The sequence below is a fragment of the Bidens hawaiensis genome, unplaced genomic scaffold (genome assembly GCF_021521415.1).
Source record: "Bidens hawaiensis isolate Kalapana, Puna unplaced genomic scaffold, B.hawaiensis_p1.1 tig00003510_1, whole genome shotgun sequence".
Taxonomy (NCBI): domain Eukaryota; kingdom Viridiplantae; phylum Streptophyta; class Magnoliopsida; order Asterales; family Asteraceae; genus Bidens; species Bidens hawaiensis.
In genome coordinates this window covers 856,233-875,026 of record NW_027491198.1, presented here as the reverse complement: position 1 = coordinate 875,026, position 18,794 = coordinate 856,233, and the positions used below count along the sequence as shown (strand labels likewise).

At 35.7% G+C, this 18,794-nt stretch overlaps 1 protein-coding gene across 1 annotated transcript; it reads right to left on the bottom strand.

The window, feature by feature from the left end:
- Positions 1–339: 339 nt before the first annotated feature.
- LOC143623684 (uncharacterized) lies at positions 340–5,305 on the bottom strand. The gene is made up of 6 exons (XM_077094528.1): positions 4,708–5,305; positions 2,216–3,054; positions 1,906–2,124; positions 1,027–1,234; positions 756–951; positions 340–651 (listed from the first exon to the last, which is right to left on the bottom strand). Exons 1-6 carry the CDS (start codon positions 5,231–5,233, stop codon positions 516–518), a joined length of 2,124 nt encoding a protein of 707 aa, XP_076950643.1. The 5' UTR covers positions 5,234–5,305; the 3' UTR covers positions 340–515.
- Between the last annotated feature and the right edge of the window lie 13,489 nt (positions 5,306–18,794).

Sequence of the window (18,794 nt, the reverse complement as noted above, 5' to 3'; positions counted from 1 at the left end):
TAGCAAGATCCAGGTTCGGCTCGCGATACTTGTTCGATAATTATCATCTTTGATAACCTTACCAGCTCAGTCGCCGTCATCATGTTAAGGTTGGTAGTTGCTGTCAGGCTACTTTGTGAGATTTGTCATACCTTATATTTTAATTGCTGGATTATCCTTGTAAGTTATAAAAGCATTTGTTATTCGTTGATCTTTTTACTTGATTTATTAAAAACTCATGTAAAGTATAAATCATTGATATCAACTTCAATTTAGAGACAACATTAAACCGTTTCAGAGTCTACTAAAAACAGCGCAAACACATATCATTAATATCTAATAATTAACATATCATATAACTATAGTTAATAGCTTAGAGGAGTAGATCAGAAACCAGGTGTGACATTCACGGTTCAAACATAAAAACGCTACAAAAAGGTCTGTCCGAAAGGAGAGCTTATTACAAAATCGATAATACAAGTACAAATATTTGATGCAAACAAGAAAAAACAGCAGTAGTAACAGCAACAAATTTGTTAATCAACATCATCTTCATCTTCTTCATCATCTGAAACCAGCTTCTGCTTTTTCCATCTATATGCTTGCTCCAAGATCTTCAAATTAGACGCCTGTGATTCCTCCGGGAACAAATAATCTATGTATTCCTCGTACCTGCAATTTTTCAAATCATTATTGAACCATCTTCAACCATCACACTACACTATGACACAAAATTAAAATAATAAAAAGAAAAAGAAAACCGAACAATGACATACCCAGTAGCACCATCATCAATTTCAATCTGTCTTCTCTTCTTCAGTTTCTTTGGCAGCTTAGCACGCACCAAATCAATGTCACCCAACTCACCAAATCCGCTCTCCATGTTTAACCACTCTTCTAGTAGCATTGCCCTCTCTTCTTTAAGTTCGGGTGCTGATGTTCGGTAGTAGTTTATTGCATTTTCAAATACTCCTGATCACAAAGTAAAAGTTAGAAACCGTATCGTTAAATAACTAGATTAATGATAATATAAGACTAGACGGTTACTTCTGGCACGTTGAATGCAAAGTTTCCTCTGTTCCAAAAGATCATTTTCAGGTAACTCTTCCTGTTGTTCTGCTTCTTCAACGGCAGATGCTTCAAACTTTGCATAACTGATCCACACCTTTAGATGTTTTGTGCGGTCCAAGAGCCTCTCGTACAACTGTCTTGTTCTTTCAAATTCACCTTCTGCTATCTCAAAGTCAATGTATGCCTGCAGAACATTAAATTTAATAAAAATATGTGACTTGATCTGTTGTCAAACATCGCACTAGTTCAATTTATAGTCAATGTTACTTGAGATTCAAGTCAAACAGTAATCAATAGTTCAATACGTAAAAGATTTAAAATGACACTTTTGACCAGTTCACCTATAAATGGAATAAACCTAAAAAATGAAATGCATATCATATCTCAAACAAATTAGAACAATATAGCTTTTATAATCACTCTAATAGCAACCTATATCTCAAAAACAGTTTCACGTGTCATTAACAAAAATACACACATATATAAAAATTTTCTTGGTATAAAATTAACATTTATGTTGCAGATTGTGAGACATACATACGGACTTATATACAAACTTCAACCAAAATGTACACACATAAACTATATTCAATAAATACCTAAGATAAAAAACCAATATAATATTTACCATGGCAGTCCCTAAAGTTTCCAGACGTTTTTTATTCATATGTCATCTAGAATTACTGTTTAAAGAAACAGCCACAAAAGATCTAAAACTTTAAATGCAAAGTGAAAAACAGACAAGTGTATTTTTGTTTCAAGCCTAACGATGAAGAGACTTATCTATTAAACCAAATAAAAGAAATTTTAGCAAAAACATGTTTTGACACTAAGGGATATAATAGAGGCATTTACCTTCCACAACAACTCTGGCATGTCAAGTGCAGGTTGTGCAATTGCAAGTTCAAAAATTGCCCGAGCCCGCTCGGTTTCACTCAAAGATCTTTCCAGCTCCGCATACTTGCTCCATGCATAGCAGTTTTCAGGTGACCACTCAAGATACTTTTCATATAGCTTTCGACAACGGTCTATGTTACCAAGTTGCAACTCAATCTCGATGTACTTCTTAAATATCTGTTTGTTCAGTTACATTAAAACAAAGTCAGACCAACAGAAAACATCAACACGAGTAAGTCAAAGTCAAAGTCAAAGTCTTGTAACATACCTTATCTTTAGGTGCAATTCCAATTGCATTACCGAGAATAGAACGTGCACCTGAGAGATTCAACTGTCTGATCTCAAACTGAGCCGCCAATAACCAAATTTTAGCAAATGAAAACTTTTTGTGTGGAATCAATTTCAAACACTCGCTATAAACGTCCCGAGTTCTAGAAACGTCTTGTGCATCGAGTTCTTCATACAAAGCATAATTAATCCACAAATAGATATATCTTTGCCAATATCTTTTCTCATCAGCCGGAGGCACGTTAGCAATTGCTCTCTCGTAAACCTCACGAATCCTCGGTTTGCTCCCAACACTTTCCTCAAGCCTGATGTAGTCAAACCAAGAGTCGTAATTCAATGGATTCTTTCTTACTTCCTCTTCGTATTGAAATCGTCTTTTCCCGACAATTGCATCTTCAATACCTTCGCGATCACCGTACTGCTTCTCAAAGGCAACAAACTTTCGGTATAAATCTTCGGCCCGGCCCTTTGGAATGTGATCAAGAGCAAATTTGTAAATACACCTTGCCCGCTCAGTTTCTTTGCATTTTTCTTCAAACTCAGCAAATGCAACAAATAAAGTCTCGGCTTCTTCATCATCTGCCAGCTTGTCAACCGCCCTTTCGTAACAGTTTCGGGCTCGACTGATTTCCCCGTTTTTCATCTCGAATTTGGCAAATCGGATCCACGCACCAACCTTTGGTATGCATTGAACAAATCTTTCATAGATTGATCTTGCTCGCTCGATCTCGTTGTATCTTAACTCAAATTTTATATACGAAAGCCATGCTGCTTGATCAGGCTCCCAACTCATCCACCTTTCAAATATTTGTCTAGCACCTGCAAAAAGTAAATAAATGCATAAGTAAGAATCTTTTAAGATGTCTCTCTTCTTTTTGATTCATTGCACCAAACATGCGGGTCAATATCTTGAAACCAGAACAAAAACGAACAGAAAAGTAGAACACAGCTATGAACACTCATTGTGCCATTGTTCCGCCAGTTTTGACACTTTTATGGCATATGAAGAAGCGAAAACAAAAACGAAAGGTGCATTTACATATTTCCCCTGCCTAATATCTTTATATACATATTTACCCAACCCAAAAAAACAATTACTTATTTCCCCTTATTATTAAACATATAAAGTATATATTTATCCATTTCGTCAGAATTAATTTATTAAATGACTATTTTACCCTTATTTTTAACAAATGAGTTTTACATATTTCCTCAAGTTTAACTCTCCTATATAAATAGAAACAAGAACAACACCTCCAACTACAAAAACATTAACATCCTACATAAATAAAGTACTCAAATTATTAAAGCCACCAGTTAGTAATATACACTGAAGCACAATTGAAGTCACCTTCTGTACTACATGATTCTCTATATGCTACTGTGTAATTAAACCTCTAGTGTACTCAAAACACATTGCTGGAATAATCAAAACACACTGAAGTATCCTACTTTGAAGTATCATATTGATACAGAATCATTGTGACAGCTAAATCAAGTTGCATATTAATCAAGTGAGAACTTGGTTTAAAAAGGCGCGCCTCAGTCGCGCCTGAGGCGTGAGGCGCCCGAGGCGTTTTTGAAAACGCCTTATTTTACGTAAGGCGCTAAAATACATGAGGCGCCCTGAGGCGACGCATTAGATGGCGAGGCGTGAGGCGCTTGAGGCAGCGCCTCATGTGATTCAGTCCAAATTAGATTGAAAATGTAGCTGTTTGGGCCATCTGCTTAAAATAATAACGTTGGGGCTCATCTACAAAACATTACCCAACCGTATTATATATATCTATCACTCTATATTTAATTCAAACCACTCTTTAATTTTCATATCCAAAGTTTATCTTCTCCAAATATCAACCTTCTTGACGTTTCAAGTTTATCTTCTCCTCAGTTATCACTACCATCTTTTAAATCAGTTCAAACTCACCTAATTATTACACATATGTTTATGACTCAAGAGGTATTTTTCTTCATTATTACTTTTTACTATACCTTTTACTTTTTACTCTAAGAATTTAAGTGTTTTGCAACTTCTAAATATGTTTTTATAACGTTTAACCTACGTATTAAGTATTCATGTTTAGTTTTACAAATATGTTTTATCTTTATGATTGATTTTCAAGTAAAATATGTCATGTATAATTAATTTTTAGTAATTTTTATATTGAGCGCCTCACATACGTGAAGCTCTCGCTTCGCGCCTAGCGCTTTGGATTTTTGAACCAAAACGCCTCGCCTCGCCTCGCCTAACGCTTTTTTAAACCAAGAGTGAGAACGTTTGCAGTATGCAATAAGAAGATATGCAAGTCTTTTCTTGTGTATTGTTTTGCACTAAACTCTAAATCTCACTACCAAAACTTATAATTATTCTAAATCTAATCTCAGAAGACATATAACAAGTTAATGTTTGGTATAACTAACACCTAACAAAACAATAACTCAAGTAAAACCATGAAAATGTTTATAGCATACCTGCAACGTTCCCGAGCATCTCCTCCATATGAATATACTTATACCAAAGCTGATCCACCCTGGGCAACAACGTAACCGCGCGGTCCCAAACATTCCTAGCATGATTTACAAACTTGTTCTTCATCTCGACATCCGCATACTTCAACCACATTGTGTGATCCCGGTAATCCACATCCAAGGCCCGCTCCCAAACCGACCTCGCGCGGTTAAAATCCTTCTGCGATTCCTCCCACTTGGCATACTTAACCCACACGCTCTTGTTCCACCTCACCCGCCTAATCAAGTCTTCGAATTCCTTGCGTTTTCGGAGGCGGTAGTCCGCGAGTTCGGACGGGTCGGTGATCTTTTGCTTGGGGGGTCTGATTTCTGCTTCCTGACGCTCCCGGGCCTCGCGGAGGATCTGTTCGGCGGTGATTTGGATCGGGGCAGGGGTTTTGTTCTTGACCCGTGTTGGTCTAGGGAGCTTGACCTCCGTTTCCTTGCGGGTCAAGTAACCCAGGGCTGGGTCGCCTTCTCTGTTAGCCATGGATGTTAGGGTTTTAGCAGCGGAGATGATGTTAATCGATTGATTGAGATTAGATGGTCGGACGGACAATAATACAAACAAACCCTAGGATTAGGATTTGATGGGGGCGATTAAAAGAAAATTATAAAATATAAAAGATAAAAACTTTTATTTGAAGCAGGCTAAGTATTTGATTGGGTAGATAAAGTATTTAATTTTAACGGTTAAATTTATGCGATTAAAAGAAAGAAAAGAAAATTGTTAAGTGAGGTTAGCTTGCGAGCTGAGTTGGAGTCGGTTAAAAGGGAAAATAATGAATAACACTTTTCTGAAGCTTGCTAAGAGTCAAGAATGCCGGCAAAAAAGCTATAGGCTAAGTTTAGTTATGTTTGATACGTGTCGAATTTTTATTGATCGAAAGCGAGTCTGATTTACTTTTTACAAATTTAAGTGGCCATAAAGTGCCGACTTAGGCTTTTAGCCATCATAGCTGGCTACCATGAAGCGTCACTTGTTTATTGGACTGAACTCAATAATTTTGAAAATTATTGGTTAAAGATGTTCATTCTTGTAATTCTCTCAATCTAATAATACTTTTGTTATTTTTCGTTAAAATGTCTTTTCTTTCTAGTATTTTCGTTAGCCTGTTTTATTTCATACAATTTCAATCCAATTCACTAACTCCGTCCGTTAAGTAGTTTCGTTAACTTAACGTAAAATATCTAAAATTTTCCTTATGGTATGATCAGTTTGTAATTTCTGTCCATTTTTTTTTATTTTAGCACTTTAGTCATCATGGTTTCATTTTGGGTGGTGAAAGTCAAGGAATTGGTTATGTTTTAAAGCAGAAAAGTATGGTTAGTGAGGAGGATGAGTAGATATTGTTAGGTTTTTGGAAGAGAATGATAAAGTTGTTCTGATCGGTGGTTTTTTGGTTGAGTGGTGCTACGACGGTTAAGAGTTTTTTATGGAGAGAGGGCTAAATTAATGAACCTGGCTGGAAAAAGTTGTTTGAAATTATGACAAAGAAAGAGAGTAATATTTGTTCTGTTGGTGCATGAAGGTGAGGTTTGCGGTGGACAATCACCGGTGTTTGCCCTAAGATGTAGGTCACGATGGTGCTCGTGTGTGTAAAAAATTAAAAGAGACATAATGAGTTAAAAGACTTAAGAAGACATAATTAGCCATCGGTTAATAGAGCACATCTACCCTCGTTAGTGAATTAGACTAAAATGGTAAGAAAATGAAACAATGACGGCAAAACTGCTAAAAAAATATTTTGGACGATTTTGGCCATTTATTCTATAAATTTATAGTAATATTATTTTCTATTAAGCGTATTTTTTGTGATTTTGCATTAACTTAACATAAATTATTAACGGAGTTAGTGAATTGAACTAAAATGACAAAAAATGAAACTACGATGACGGAATTGCTAAAAAAAACTCTATGAATATAAATGACAAAAGTGATCAAACTACATGGACGATTTAATTTAAAACTTTTATCATATTACCATGGCTTGTCAAGATTGTAACCCATACATTCTCGTGTTTTAATGAATTCATGAAAGAAGCAAGGATAATCTACAACTTGTTACATTCTCTATAACAGTATAATGGTAAACAAAAGTTTTTACCTTACTGATTAGCCCTAACCAAACCGAAATCATGCATACACTCACACATGTAACACCTTCCAAACATATGGTAAAATCTTATTGAAAGACTTGTTATTTTAAAACCTATGACTTGGAGAACCTATAATATACATATACATACATACTTGGATTTCATTATATGAAATCCTTGTTCAAGGTTCAAATACAAGAGGTGGTCCTTTTATATTCATTACATGTTATATAACTAGTGGTAGAGCCCGCGCGTTGCTGCGGGAATTCGGAGGCATCGGTTCATCTCGACATGACCGCCTATTTTAGTGAAAGAAAATAATTAGAATATAAAGAATGTAACTCAGTATAAGGGCAAAATGATTAAATAACTTTGGTAGTTTGGTTTAAGTACCTGCATTCCCTCAACACCACATATTCTGGTCCTGATATCGGCTTCTTGAATAACATGACTAACGCATAACTAGTAACTAAATTCACAAATTTCCGTTACTTCTTAATTTGTTAACCCACTTGAACTCTTTTAATACAATTATACATGATGCTTATACTACTATCTTACAATTGCATATGACATAGATTGTACTTTTAATCATTATATTGTATTCTCCTAGTATTAAATGATCACTTTGCATCAAACACATCCATCCCTTAAATTCTCCAAAAGAGATGCCAACCGTTGACCATGATTTACGTCAACTTTGTTACTAGTCTTTAAAAATTTACACGAAAAATCTAGATTTTAATCAAATTGACATTAACAAAAACAAATAAACATTTAGATATATCGTAAAATTAGCGAGTAAAACTACTCACCTTTGTTTGTAGGATTAATTGTGTCTCGAGTTCATCCAGCAATCCGTTGACTTTCCTGAAGTCAACTCATAGGTAATTTGCAAGTTAGCATATTGCTAGTCCTAACTCGACACCAACCCGACATCATTCTTACTTATGAACTTAAAACACATTCTCATGTTTAGTACAACTAACTAATACATAATTCAACATAAGCAAATCATACATCAATGTTTATTTAGTTTCATCATTTGAATCTGTTGAACTATTATCAAATCTATCATTTTTATCAATTTTCCTCGTGGAGGCATTTCACCAAACACTTGGTTTGCATACAAAACCTTTCATAAATGCATATTGTGGTTATACAATTCATCCTTTCTAGTTTTATTTCACTTAATGGAAACTTTACATACTAATTGACCACATATATATAACAGTTTAAACACATCATTTATCTCACACTTTATTAGAACTTTCAAGTTTCAACTAATGAACAAGCGGTGTTCACTCTTCACTAGCCATTTAATAAACTTTCAAAATAGGCACTTAAACTTTATTTGTAAAGCTTTAAAAAGATTCCCAACAATTACTTCATATATAAAAATATATTGAGATTTGGGATGTTACTTGATGGTGGAGGGGCAGCGGTTACGGTGATGGCAACGGAGCTGATGGTGGTGGAGGATAGGGCCGGTTGAGACGGGGAGGCAGGAAAGTTGACCAACTTAGGCCCGATCATCTCAGAGAGCCCAAAAAAAAAATTTGAGCCCAATCAAAAGTTTTACTTAAACAATGCCCAATAAGTCAGGCACAAAATCCAAATCATATACAATACTCGATTATTTTTATATATGAGTTATCGAATTTATATTATACTTAAAACCTGAATTTATACTTGCGTTCGGCCCAAATTTTTTAGCGATTCTCGAAGACGGCCCTCATGGAGGCGATGGCGGTAGCGGCGGTCAGGTGGTGGTAGTGGTGATGACGATGATATCAATGGTGGTGGTGGTGGTGGTAGTGGTAGCGGTGGTTGTGGTGGTTAGGTGGCGGTGTCTAGAAAGTAGAGTGAAAAACTAATGAAATAAAAAAAGGTAGGATGTGTAAAAGAATAATTTTGATACAATGAGAAAACATGTGTAATCGTTGATTCCATGTCATCAACCAACGATATTGATCTTTGGAAAGATAAGAAAAATGTCAATGAAATAGATAATAGCAAATGAAAAACACCCATGACATGCAAAGTATTTGTTTAAGCCTTTTGTTCTCATTCTCCATTTCTCTTCCAATTTCTTCAAGTTTGGAGTTCCACTTAGACAACTTCCTTGCATTTTCTTTATGTTCGTTAATTGACTTCAAAAGGCCGGGTATTATAGCAGCTGCTCTCTGACACATTGGGGGGTCCAGCCAAAGAACAAACCCACAGTTTCACCCCTTACAATAAAAATTATGAATTCAATTAGAAATTGGAGAACCAATTATGAATTAAGTAACACACAAACAACGTTTACCTGCCTAGCGCAACAATAAAATCGTCGACCATGGTTATATGATGTCCACGAAGTTCGAATGATGGTTGGCGAACCACAAGAGAGCACATAACCATTATCAATTGTGAAGTCTCTGTGATTTTGGAGAATTAGGGTTCATACGATGAATTTGGGGGAAAGACATGGGTGCAAGGTTTATAATCGAGGAGAGAGAAAACAAGAAAAGAAAAAGAAAAATAAAAAAAAAATTATAATAGTAAAATTACCCAAATATCCTTCATTTAAATAATAGAATTACACAAATGCCCCTGACTTAACAGATGAAAGTTAACGGGGTTAAAAAAAGTACTAAAAATGCAAGAATTTGGAAACTGAGGTAGCTATTTGCATAAAATAAAGAATAGGTACTAAAGTGGTGTAGTAGTCCAAACCATAGGTACTAAAATGTCACTTAACTCAAAATTTTATTGTATACGAAAAATATACTTAAAATGATGGATTTTCCAAGTTGGGTTTGTTCCAAAATAACTAATTTAGAAAATTAATCGTTTAAGGTATAACTGAATACAAAATACGTTTAGACGAAAATGACGAAGACGATAAAAAATCTTCTTTGTGAAAACTTAATTACGATTGGTTTGATTCAAAACACCTTTGTTAACTGAGCTTATGAAATCTTAAATAATTGAGATATAATGATTTGGGGCACCTCGAATAGGTCTTGCGGGTCTACAATCAAGTAAGCGAGAACGACCTTGTTACATGAATAAAGCCTGAAAGGCATAGAGTTGGTTGGTTTAAGCTAAATGAGCATGGGTAGTATGGTACAGTGTCGGTATAATTTGAACTCGGCGTGAATGAGTAAAGAAAAATGCGTTGCGTAGGTGATTAGGGTCTCCATAATTGTAGAAGGCACGTGTAGCAGGTGTATAAAGCTAAGTCGACGGCATAGACCGTTGTGGGATGTCTTTGTGTCGTAGACAGCGTAACGACAAGTGTTAAAGGGATAACCATAATTGTTATAGTGAGTGTAAGAATGACACAAGAATTGAGTTGGATGACGAAAGTTGCGAATAAGATGTAAAAAGCGCATTCCGGTGCAAGGTTTCTTGTTTGGGACACTATGATTTCGTTGAGATTGATAATTGGTTTACTTAATACTAAACTCGATTATTAAGCTTGCGTTTGTTATTATCGTTGTTATGAGGGTGAGTAACGGTAAATGAATCGAAATTTCTCTGAAAGAAATTAGTGAACAAGATTAAATTGATTGCATTAGTGTTTTGGTTAGAATTTATACCATAGAGATTGTAGGAGCTATCTCTTTGACAGTACTTGTGGTCATAAAGCGGGTGTAGAGAATATATGACCTATATTGTTTGATGTAGAAATCATTCTATAATTATGTAAATTGAGATTAAATGAGTATAACTAATAAGTTGTGTAAATTTTTATTAGTTATTAAAAAAAAGTGAAATTCGGCATAAGTTGTGCTAGCGTCAATCATGACTTAAGGATAAGTCAAAATTTAAATGAGGTAATCTATACGATAATTCGTTAAGTAGGTGATATAATCAATGAGGTGATTTGATATGAGATTTTTTGTCGAAGCATAACAAATTAAAATGTTAATACTTAAAATTTGAGGGTGATAACTGAGATGTAATTGATAGTTATTGGGGGTATTGAGTTACTTGTGATAAGTTCGTTAATTGATAACGTGATAATCGTGAACATGAGGGATATTGTTCAAATATTAAGGTATTTAATAATACTTTTATTATATTTGATAGTTTGATGATGCTGTAATATGCGTATGAGAAAATAGCTATTAATTGCTCTTGATAATTTGTGAATGTGATAATATGAGTGCGAGGTAACCGACTAGATAATTAAATAGTAAGTTGTTTAGATGAACTTGTGATAACAGAGTCCCAGTGAGTGAATGATTTGTGCTCCATTATGGAAATAAAAATATTTGTGAGTATGTGAATGAATTGAATCAGTAAGTCTTGGTTCGATATAATTGAATAATTAAGTAATTGAGTCAAATCGTAATTTCAAATAAAATAAAATACATAAACAAATAAAAAAATAATGTAAGTTTCTTGATATATTGGGTTTCCCATGAGCTTGTCCATAGTATTTTGTTGGCCCATGAGTGTTACGTGCCGTTTTAACCGACCAAACTAAATAACAAATGACAAATGTAAGTATGAGTAGTTGAAATATCTCGTGTATCACCACACGTGATAATGCTCAAACCAAATATCGTAAATATAATAATTGTGAAAATGAATAGTTGGCGTGTCCATGGCGTCCCATGAGTTTTTCACCCGACTAGACATTTAAAAAATAATAAAACACAATAAATGGTGTAACCGTTTAGCCGGTTACGTTAAACGTTTAAAGTGTCGGTTGCATGACAGTTTCCACAATGGCGGGGAATCTTGTCACACTCCCTAGTTCTAAGCGAAAAAGAGAAAATACAAAACTAAGAAATTATCAAGAAAATTTCCGACAATAAAAGACAATTTAATAGAATTAAATAGAAATATTTTGAGTTTGAGGCATAGCCTCAGAGTTAAATATAAATAATTTGAGAATGAGACATAGTCTCGGAGCAATAAAATATTTTAGAGGTGAAGCATAGCTTCGGAGTTGTGTGTGTGTGCACGACAATAAAATAAACAATCATTTAAGCAGTTAATAAGTATTTAATCTAACAAGTAATTATGTAAGCTGTAAACAATCAAATAGAACACATCAGGTAAACAAATAAGCACGTATGAGGTTCCTAAGCATGTTACTAAGGCACCACTAACGACCTATCTTAAACCTTCGGCTCTGATACCAAGCTGTCACACCCCAACCAACGGTGGAAATGTCAGGGCGTGAGCTGACTGCCACAGCTCTCAATGTACTATCATGAAATTATAAAGCGACAATATCTAATTAATTTAGTTATTATCAAACAACATTTATATAAAACAAAAATAAAGAAAATTACAAATACAAAAACCAACTATTCTTGTATATGTTTTATCCTAAAGTTATCTCTATGTGAGCTTCAGTTCGATAAGCAATCCAAATCTATAACCTGCAAATGCGTACAAAATATTGGTTTGTCAACAACACATGTTCAGTGAGTAGATCACCAGTTTTGACACAAACAAAAATGATAATAATATATAATGATATAAATGAATAAAAATAGGCAAAACTGTTATCTGTGAGTATAAACAATGAAATCGTTAAGCAAATAATGAGATGTCGGTGAAACCATAGCCAATGCGATCGGGCTCCGGCCACTACGACGGTCGTATGATCATACTATAATGAGATTATGTTGGACCTCTCCGAATGCGATTCAAGTAAGCAAGTAAGCAAATAACAAGTAACAGATAATCATTCAATTGATACACAACACAAAGATCACAGTTTGCGTTAAAGAAATAATAAGATAAATAATTTAATAAATGGTACGCAAGTGTCCCCAAAACATTTGAAAACAAGTAAAATAGGGGAGTGATTACTCACCTGATTTGAGGAACGCAATATAAGTGATGTTGTGAGAGAGATGAACCCTTCGGGATATAACATCGAGGATTCCTAATTAAATAATAGTATTAAGATTAATTATAACGATATACACGATCTAATGAATTAAGATCTTTAATGTGAATTAAGTTAGGTTTGAGATTAGAATATTTATTAATTGATCAATGGACTTCCACAATAATTATTATTGCAAAGATTAATATTATTGCTTTACATATTTTTATTAAAGTCGTTATGTTGAATATTTATAGAATTATCCTTGTTTACTTTATATGAAAAATATATAAATCACATTTATAAAATAATAATTTAGATAACTAAATTTGATGTGAAATATACTCATAATTATCCGAATAAATAAAATACTTATGTATAAATAAGTAGAAGTAATAATAATAATAATAATGCGTAATTATTTAATTATAATAGGTAGTAATATATAAATAAATATTCGTTTGAATCTTTTAAAGAAAATATATTTAATAAGTTTATTAAATGCGTATGTATAATGAAAATATGAGCAAGTTTATAAAGACGTTCAACGACGAGAAACATGAATTTATAGTGTTGGGTTTTAATAAAAATAACTGTCGGTTCATTAATAATATATATATATATATAGAAAATGGTTCAAATAAAAATAAAGAGTTTCCTAAGAATGATAAGAACCAATAGATTTTTGACATGTGGCATACAACCTATGGTGAAAGAACAATTCTAGGAAACTATGTCGGTTATAGAGGTGAAAGAGTCATTCTAGGAAACTATGACGGTTTTTGGTAATTTTAAATCTCAAAAATTGATTAACATGATCTAATGGCTAAGATTTATTCTTATTCTTTCTTGAAAACTATCTCTTTTTATTTTAACCTACCCCTACACACACACACACACACACACATAGGGTAGGGTTAACGTAAAAAAATAATAGTTTTGTGAGAAACATAAGAATAAATCTAAGCTCTTGGATCTAGGATTTAGTGGTTGAGATTAGTAGTTTTTAAAAAACCATATAGTTTCCTATTTACATGGTATAGTGTCCTATTTAGGTGGTGTGTTTTATTTTAAAGCCTTCTCACACTTCTCACAAAACAATTGTTTTTTATTTGAACTCTTTTCTACACATATATATACAAAAATCTTGTAACGAGATTTGACAAAAACAATAAACTCCATGATGCTGGTTTTAACAAAAATAATGTTTATATAATGATAATAATTAATATCAATTATATAACCAAAAACGAAGCCACTGGGACTCGAACCCAGGTGGCACCCAACACAAACTTTTAATACATCCACACCAGCCAACTGGGCTGGTGGGCTATATGATTAAGGTTCAGAAACGATATTTTAAATACAAGACTGCCGAACCCCCCCCCCCCCCCCAAATTAACTACAAGCTCTAAACCTTCAAGCGTTCAAATTCATAATTGATAATCCAATTAATGTTAGGGTTATGGTATAACAAATCAAGACGATTATGTTACATGGTCTAATTACCTGTAACAGAGATCCACACCAGCCAACTGGGCTGGTGGGCTATATGATTAAGGTTCAGAAACGATATTTTAAATACAAGACTGCCGAAACCCCCCCCCTCAAATTAACTACAAGCCCTAAACCTTCAATCGTTCAAATTGATAATTGATAATCCAATTAATGTTAGGATTATGGTATAACAAATCAAGACGATTATGTTACATGGTCTAATTAACTGTAACAGAGATCAATTGATGACGAGCAATGAACAGATGGATCGGCCAAGAACACGAACACCAACTAATAAGTGCAGGCTCATATAACGCAATTGATGATGGGGCTTAGGCTAGCGAGGTTCGGACGACGGTGTAAACGAGTTTAATTGTATTATTATCACGCGTAGATTGTGAATCCAGAATATGTATTAGACGGTTTGTTAAATATATCAAGCTATATCAATTTGTTCATATTCCTTAATTACATTGTCGGTGTGTGACGAAAAAGCCGTATAAACGATTTAGGAGAATTAATTTCAAACTTGCAACGAAGATTATGGTGCAAGAAAATAAACGGGTCAAGGTTACTCAATACGGGTTACGGGTTGCTGGTAAACGGGTCAGGTGGACCGAATTATTAATAATAATATATATTTACACTTTACTTGAGACCATGTTCTGAAACGAGGGGTGTAGGAAAGGGTAAAGATAGGGACTATATATTGCGTTTGGCTTCTTGGAATGTAGGAACACTAAATAGTAAGTTGCTAGAGTTGGTAGATGTGCTTAGAAGACGTAGGGTTCAAATAGCATGCCTCCAGGAGACTAAGTGGAAAGGGCATAGAGGGGCTGAGTGTAATGGGTATAAGTTGTGGTACTCGGGGTCTGATGGAGCTAGGAATGGAGTTGGGATCCTAGTGGCTAAGGAACTACACACTAGTGTGGTGGAGGTGATAAGACATAATGACAGGATTATGGTGTTGAGATTAGTACTAGGATAGGAAGTAGTGGCAGTAGTATGCGCCTACGCGCCTCATGTAGGCTTAGGGGACCATGAAAAGAGAGAATTTTGGGATTGTCTAGACGCAGTGGTAGGGGGCATACCTAGGGGTGAGATTATTTGTATAGGAGGTGATTTTAATGGACACATTGGTAAGTCTGACGATGGTTTTCAAGCCGTACATGGGGGTTTCGGTTTTGATGATAGGAATGAGGCCGGAATAGAACTCCTAGAGTTTGCGGTGGCCCATGACCTAGGAATTATAAATTCTTATTTTAGGAAACAAGACCCTCGGTTGATCACTTTTAGCAGTGGCGGACGTGACACGCAAATTGACTACCTTTTGATGAGGCAAGGAGACCGACATTGGTGGAAGGACTGCGAAGCCATACCTGGGGAGACAGTGGTGGCTCAACATCGACTGCTGGTGACAGATATAGGCTTTATAAATAAGCTGACTGTTCGTGAGAAGAAAGGTACACCTAGAATTCGATGGGGAAATTTGAGGGACGAAAATCTCCTACTGTTTAAGGATAAACTCAAACTGCAGACGCAGGCTCGACTAAATGGGGACTCAACTCATATATGGGAAGCTATGGCTACAAAGATAATTCAATAGCAAAGGAGACTCTCGGGGTCACAACAGGAAAGACATGGGGGCATAAGGAGTCTTGGTGGTGGAATGAGGCTGTACAAGATAAGATAAGGGACAAACAGGGGTGTTTTAGGGAACTTATGAGGTGCACGAATGAGGAGGAGCGCGTTGAATTGAGGAAGACCTACAAAATGGCCAAGAGAGAGGTGAAGAAGGCAGTGGTGGAAGCAAAGAACGCGGCTTATAAACGGATGTATGAACGTTTAGAAACAAAAGAGGGGGAACATGCTATGTTTAAGATTGCCAAAGCCAGGGAGCGTAGAAGGCAAGATCTAGGGCCGGTGAAATTCATAAAGGATACAGATGGGCATGTACTAGTCAAGGAGCAAGACATCAAGCTAAGATGGCAAACCTATTTCCACAATCTTTTCAACAATGGGAGAGCTTACCAAGAAGAACATGACAACACAACCTCCCAACGACAACAACTAAATAACTGCTACTGCCGACGGATCAAACGAGAAGAGGCGCAGGGACTGCACTTAGGAGGATGGGAAGGGCTAAGGCGGTTGGCCCAGACAACATACCCATCGAGGTGTGGAAGTGTCTGGGAGAGGAAGGAGTCATGTGGTTAACTACTCTGTACAATAGTATCCTTAAATCTGGTAAGATGCCAGACCAATAGAGGAGCAGCGTTGTAGTTCCTATCTATAAGAACAAAGGAGACGCCCAATGTTGTGGTAACTACCGAGGAATCAAACTACTAAGTCATACTATGAAGCTATGGGAAAGAGTCATTGAGGTTAGACTTAGACGAGAAACTCAGGTTACGGTGAACCAATTTGGATTCATGCCGGGGCGTTCCACCACAGAGGAAATACACCTTATAAGAAGATTGATGGAAAAATATAGGGAGAAGAAGCGTGACCTGCATATGGTGTTTATTGACCTAGAAAAGGCCTACAACAGTGTGCCACGACAGGTGCTTTGGGAGTGCTTGGAGGGTAGAGGAGTACCCAGGAAATACATAGAGAATTATGGATATGTATACTAGGAGTGCAACAAGTGTCCGTGCGCCAGTGGGTGATACTGATTTCTTCCCTGTAGAGGTAGGTCTTCACCAGGGGTCAGCGCTGAGTCCGTTTCTTTTTGCAGTAGTCTTGGATGAATTGTCAAAGTAGATTCAGGGGACGCTCCCATGGTGCATGATGTTCGCAGATGATATTGTGTTACTTGCTGCGAGAAAACAAGATCTAAACATGAGACTTGAGCAGTGGCGAACAACCTTAGAGACAAAAGGTTTAAGGATTAGTCGATCTAAGACAGAGTACCTCCACTGTGCTTTTGGAGGGGCAAATGACAATGAGGACGCACAGATTACCATTGAAGGGCAGGTGGTTCCGCAGGTAACGAAGTTCAAGTATCTAGGATCATTTGTTCAGAGCGATGGGGAATTAGACAGTGATGTGACCCATCGAGTTCAGGTAGGATGGGGTAGATGGAAAGAAGCCACAGGTATATTGTGTGACAAGAGTTTCCCAACTAAACTAAAGGGAAAATTTTATAGGATTGCAGTTAGACCTGCAATGCTATATGGAACAGATTATTGGGCCATCAAGAAGGCACAAGTGCGGAAGATGGAGGTAGCAGAAATGAGAATGCTACGTTGGATGTGTGGGCACACAAGGTTAGACCGAATAAGAAACGTCGTGTTTCGGGAGAGATTAGGGATAACGAGCATAGCAGACAAGATAAGAGAGTGGAGATTGAGATGGTTTAGACATGTGAAGAGAAGACAAACGACGAATCCTGTTAGATCAATAGAAAACATTACTATAGAGGGGAGAAGGGGTAGAGGACGACCTAAATTGACTTGGGATGAGAGGATTAAGCATGATTTGATAGACCTAAACCTCTCTGAGGACATGGTTAAGGATAGGAATTCTTGGAGAAGTAGAATTAAAGTTAAGAATTTTTAGGGAGAAAGGAATACCTTAGGGCTTCTATTTACCTGATTTTAGTCACACACCATAATAATATTTTCTCTACATAAATAGTATTATTATTATTATTATTATTATTATTATTATTATTTCTACTACTAGTGTTGAACTCTGATTTCCTTTGTATTGCTTCATACATATGTACTTTAGAGCTGAGGGTCTCTCTGGAAGCCACCTCTTTACCCATGTGGATAGAGGTACGGTGTGCCTACATCCCACCCTCCCCAGACCCTACTTATAGCTATGCTATTGGTGAGATTTCACTGGGTATGATTGATTGATTGATTGATTTACACTTTAGTCCCTAGAGAATGAAAGTGGGAACATAATGGGGGGTAATAGTTTTAGTTTGGGTTAAAATTGCCATATTATGAAGGTTATATATATATATAATAAAGAAAATATATATTAATAAAACAATATTATCTCGAATAAAACGATGCTTTGTTGATTAAATTCCCGAATATGAAACCTGGTCGGGTAACGATTAATAAATAATAATTTGAAAACCCGAGTTGTTACATTTGAGTTGTTGGTTCGGGTCTTGTAAGGCCCCGTTACCAGTAGCCCTACTTTGGTGTTGGATTTACTCATAAACACATTTCTTAATATCAGAGTTAATTAAAACTTTCGCGGAATAATATAAACTGTCAACCATCCATTACAAACATCCATAACTTGTCTTTTAAAAACATAACATAAAACATAGTATCAAAACATCATGACAAATCTTTTGATGCCAGCCTCTTCAGTCCTGCCATGTGTCCATCTCAAACCAGCTGTCTCAATCTGTTAACCTGCGTGCATACTAAAAGTCAGCTAAGCTAAGTGAGTTCTAGTTAATCACATAACTTACTTTACACACACATATACGTGCCCGAAGGTACGCTTTTCATACATAACCTCTTTTATCATTCATCCATACATATCCATAGCTAATATTACATTATAAAGAGCATTTCGCCCTACATACCTCAGATATTATTAGGGTCCGGTACCCTCCATCCTCGGATATTATTAGGGT

What these genes read in the sequence shown, in the direction of transcription:
- LOC143623684 (XM_077094528.1), bottom strand. Translation starts at nt 5,233, where the DNA reads ATGGCTAACAGAGAAGGCGACCCAGCCCTGGGTTACTTGACCCGCAAG. An exon ending in GATGCTCGGGAACGTTGCAG is followed by an intron (nt 3,055 to 4,707) that starts GTATGCTATAAA and finishes TACTTTTTGCAG; the next exon opens with GTGCTAGACAAATATTTGAA. An exon ending in TGCCAGAGTTGTTGTGGAAG is followed by an intron (nt 1,235 to 1,905) that starts GTAAATGCCTCT and finishes AATGTTCTGCAG; the next exon opens with GCATACATTGACTTTGAGAT.